The 5,040-nt window shown below is 42.0% G+C and overlaps 1 protein-coding gene across 1 annotated transcript; it reads right to left on the reverse strand.

Annotated features, from left to right (window-relative positions):
• Positions 1-315: 315 nt before the first annotated feature.
• Positions 316-1,515, reverse strand: LOC123408444 (B3-hordein-like). Its single transcript, XM_045101811.1, has one exon. The coding sequence runs from the start codon at positions 1,452-1,454 to the stop codon at positions 486-488; it is 969 nt and encodes a 322-aa protein (XP_044957746.1). The 5' UTR covers positions 1,455-1,515; the 3' UTR covers positions 316-485.
• Positions 1,516-5,040: the final 3,525 nt, after the last annotated feature.

Consider the following 5,040-nt stretch of genomic DNA (forward strand, 5'->3'; position numbering starts at 1 on the left):
TGTTGATAAAAAGATGATCTTAAGTTCAAGAAAAAGCCGGTCTTTTCTCAAAAATAGGCATTCTTGTCTCTGTAGACAATGGCATGTACCGTTGGACCCACATACAAACTAATAAAAAACAAGATCCCAAACCTCCAACCACTGAAGAGTTTTATATATGTAAGTCCATTCTTCACTTCAACCCAAATTTTACAATCATCAGATTGCAATGCATGAATAATTAATTAATTCACCAGGTTGCATTTCTGACCAGGCAAGACGACCTTATGAACTTGCAAGTGTGGCACTCAGGTCGACGTCCACACAATGTCAATATGAATATTGTCTAGATAAAACTTTATTTATATTTTATTCCAGAATTTAAACATGAAGTTTGGGCCGGTCATACATAAGGTTGACACTTTATTTATCACCGCTACATCGACATATACCTCGATTGAACAACGGTGATTCAACTATATATTTCTAGAGACCTTTTCTTATCATTAGACACCAACTCTGGTGTCAATGGCTAATGGCACTATGCGGTACAACGGCACATTAACACTGCACATCGTTGGTAGGGTACGCAACGCAATGGAAGTTGTCGCCTCAAGTTGAGCTATTTGGTGTGGCTGCAAGAAAACACTCTGTGGCACTTGCTGTTGTTGACCCTGTTGTGGTTGAGGTTGTTGGAAAGAACATTGTCCGACTTGTTGCTGTTGTGACTGTTGTTGGGGTTGGGAGACACCTTGGACCAATTGTAGGGATTGTTCTTGCAGGACGATAGAGTAGACGATTGCACGGACTGCCTCATGGCGGAGTTGTTCGGGGATTTGCGGCAGTTGTTGGCAACATTGTTGCTGCAACACATGGCAACTGCTCTGTTGCAACATTTGCGACCTTGCAATACGTTGTGACATTGCCACAGGGCTGCACTGCTGCTGGAGGAATACCTTGCATGGGTTTAGCTGCTGCAAAATAGATGGATGAACAAATGGTATTTGTACTTGCACAAGCATTTGATCTTGTTGTTCTTGTAGGAGTGGTGTTTGGTCTTGTGTACATGGTTGTTGCTGCGATAGAACTGGTTGTTGTTGCCAAAATGGTGGTTGTTGTGGAAATGGTTGTTGTGATGGGAAGGGTTGTTGTGGAAATGGTTGTGGTTTTTGTGGGTATGGTTGTGGTTGTTGTGGGATGGGTTGTTGTGGAAATGGTTGTGGTTGTTGTGGGTATGGTTGTGGTTGTTGTGGGATGGGCTGTTGTGAAAATGGTTGTGGTTGTTGTGGGTATGGTTGTGGTTGTTGTGGGATGGGCTGTTGTGGAAATGGTTGTGGTTGTTGTGGGTATGGTTGTGGTTGTTGTGGGATGGGTTGTTGTGGAAATGGTTGTGGTTGTTGTGGGTATGGTTGTTGCTGTGCAATGGTAGTTGTTGCCACAATGGCGAGGAGTGCAAAGATGAGGAAGGTCTTCATGGTGGATTGGTATTAACTAGTGTTTCTTGGTTTTGATGCTTGTGCTTGTCATGATCTCTATGCTGCATGCCTATTTATAGTAGCCATGGCACCACCTCTTTCCTTCTTTTGCATCAGCTTTAACAATTGTGTTTGGATGTTTCTGAAATGGATTTTTGGTACATTGTGTTAGGTTGCACTAGCTACAAGCGTACTTTTGGATTGATCATCAAAGTTGCTTTTTAGTTGTGCATATGATCATACACAAAGTATAGAAATCCTGAGGTTTGGTATGCATGACTCGCCTTATTCACTTTACATGTCACGCACTTATCAAGCTAGTATCGCTTTTGCAAACGATTTTGGAACCTTGTATAGGTTGTTAGCCTGAAACAAGAAAGGCAAAACATGTGTAGGACTAAGTTACAATCGTGTGTGGGTTGTTAAGATATGCTCGGTTATCAAAGCCTTACATGTGGAGGGTTCTTCTAGACTAGAATGGTGTTTATAAACTAACTTTGTATTGTTCTCTAAGATGATAAGATGAACTGGCACCTATAGAGCACGACATGACTCATCAAATTTCCTTTACATGTAAAGGATGGTAGTTGCTTGCAAGTTACTAACATATATCCGGTCCTAACTCCAGACATGTTATCGGCGGTTCAATCTATGTGTGAAGGATTTTTTTGGACCAGATCATTCTTCTGGTGGACTAAGTTTGTATTGTTATGTAAATATTTCATGGGGACCACCAAGTCTCTTTTACTAAATCTTTTGGATGTAAGGTTTATATATATTTGAATTGTGTAGAACATTTACGCACGTAATCTATTGAAAAACGTAATATGACAAAGCTTTGTGTTGAATTGATTGGAAGATAATTAATATAATGTGGTAATAGAACAATTACCAGTAGTCTCATGAACTCCCTCGTGTTCAGGTCCATGTAAAAGACCTTATTGACGGGGTCCCACTGGTGTCGTGCCCTGATCCAGTCATGCTCCCGCGGGTCGGTGAACTCCGCCAAGGGGTCTGGGATTCCGTGACTTTCATGTTTGACGTCCTCCTTGGCTCATGTTCTCCTCTTCCCTCGTAACCACGACTTCTGAGGCGATGGACAGGCGTGTTCCTGGCTTGGAGCTCCTTCATTTTCTCAGACTTTAGCTGGGCTTCTTCTGTAGTGCAAGTCTCTTTGAATTTTTTGAAGTCCTCTTCTGTTATTGATGGATTGTCGACATGAATCTTCGACCACGGTTCATTCTTCAGATTGGCTTTTTTCACCCGTACTTTCCAGGCGGCCAAGGCATTGGTGAACGTCACCATTGCCTTGTTGTCTATAATTGTCATGTGGTTGTCCTTCCACGGAAGTTCATCTTCATCCCGGCCGGGGAACAGGAACCTGTTGTGCAACTTCGTTAGGAGCATATGCTCCATATGTGGTATCTTCTTTAACTTTTCATCGTTTATCTTGGCGGTTTCCCTCAGGATGCATCCAAGTTGATTGCCGTAGCATTTGCGCTCTTTCTCTGGCTCCAATGGCTCTAATTTCGTGGGGTGCATCGCAATGACCACGATTTTTCTGGTGCCGAGCTCGTTTAATTTTCTTGCCCTCTTCAGCTTCGGTCCTTCACCGACTAAGTAAGCATCGTTGCCGGTCTTGGGGCCGGTGTCCGTGTCGGTGCCATTGTCAATGCCGAAGCCAGCGTCGGTGTCGGGGTTGGTCTCACTGCCACCCTGCGTCCCCAACATGCATTGGTCCAAGTAATTGAAAAAATCATCTACTTCCTGAAAATAGTCATCTCCGGCGCGACCAGAACCCTTAGCTTCGTCGTGGCTAGACATATTAATTTCCAACGAGTATTTAAGTATAATAGTTTAATTCTAGGCCTAATAACATGAATAATAAAAAAGGACCTATATTTGGTCGGGTGTTAATTCATTCCCCTTTCCGGCAATACCTGGGCACTCCATATGTCCTAGTTTCTAGCACTAGTCATGTCGAAATTTACGAAAAATTTCGGCATGACCTTTCCTAAAAAGTAGACATATGGAGCGCCTGAAATTTGTCGGAATGGAAATGAATCAACATTCCGCAAAACATAGGCCACTCAGACATTCATAATTTATCCAGATTTCAGACTTCCTCAAATAAAATAGTTGGTGTGAATAAAAACGCACAAGTGTCCACAACAACAAAAATCAAGATTATGCACAACTGTCAAACCCAAGTGTCCATAACATTAGAAGATTATATTTTAACATACCAAAATTGCAATGGCAGCAATTTCATTTAACTCCCTACTTAGCTCTGATCTGCCTCGAACCACGTGGAGGAAAAATGCACGTGCATCAACCTATAAAAAGAAACGAGCTACTCCCTCTTGTTGCATTTGCAAGTCCGGAACTACTTTGCTAAAATGACCATTATACGGGGTCTGCTAGAGATGATCTAGTCTTTGTCCGGGGAACTACTCCCTCTTATTCATGCACAAAATAATAATTGTTCTATTCTTTGTGTAATCAGAATCAGAGTTGCTTGAATAGATTTGGAAAGTTTATAGTCACCAGACAGTCGGCTCATAATTACCATCGCTAACCAGAACACACAACTTTATCTTTGGAGCCTAAACACATGATGACGTAAGCCCTAGCTAGCTCCAGACAGCGATTTACCATTTTTCCCTGTGCTGCGGGAAACATATAATTGCAGCATTACTTACGAAAAATCAAATCCAGACTGTCTCTGGCTAAGATTTATCATCAACCTAAGGACGGCTTGCTATCTACTGATGTTAACGAAATTGCTGCCAACATCACTAAAAAGAGAAAGAAAAGCATTTACCAAACAAGTATCGTACAACAAACTGATCGATCTATAATCGAGCATATTGCAACACACATATCGAATGGCAGTCTATAAGAAAATTTGTAGTACATATATGCCGCAGAAATAAAATGCTTAGCTAAACTAACACCGTTCCAAAAAATTGACATGGTAAGCTGACATCACTACTAGTAATACTACCTGTCAAAATTTATCCTAGAGAGGACTGAGGACATAAAACATGCATAAACCCAACAAATAACACACGTACAAAGGCCGGGGTTGATCCTCGCATGCGGTCGACGACGAGAACGTTTCCTTCTCACACACTGCACGTATATTATCGGAACCATGTGTTGTTTCGTACACAAAATACATACATATGTATATATGATTGTTTTGCAGCTGCGTCGAAGACGTTTCACATTGAGCATCTTCCCTTTCTTATTTGTTGTGTTGATTTTTCTTTTCTGGCACCATGGAGTACGATCTTTCTTAGGTAAGGTAGTCATGATTCTTCTTTTCACGTATGCTTCGTCATCATCGTCATCTTACCTCATCGGGTTGCCATATTGCTCGTAGTTTTCCTCATTGGCGACTCCATCCATTCTGACGATGTTCCTTATGCCGCTCCTCATGACAACACAGCTGGGATTGGTCAGGTCCGTTATGAAGAAGCATTGTGTCACGTGCTTAGCGTGTATCCATGGCTCAGTTTTGGCGATGATGTTAACGTTCACGGTAGCGCTCTTTGCGTTGGGTATAGACATGGTAGTGAAA

Source organism: Hordeum vulgare, chromosome 1H (assembly GCF_904849725.1).
Source record: "Hordeum vulgare subsp. vulgare chromosome 1H, MorexV3_pseudomolecules_assembly, whole genome shotgun sequence".
NCBI classification, from domain to species: domain Eukaryota; kingdom Viridiplantae; phylum Streptophyta; class Magnoliopsida; order Poales; family Poaceae; genus Hordeum; species Hordeum vulgare.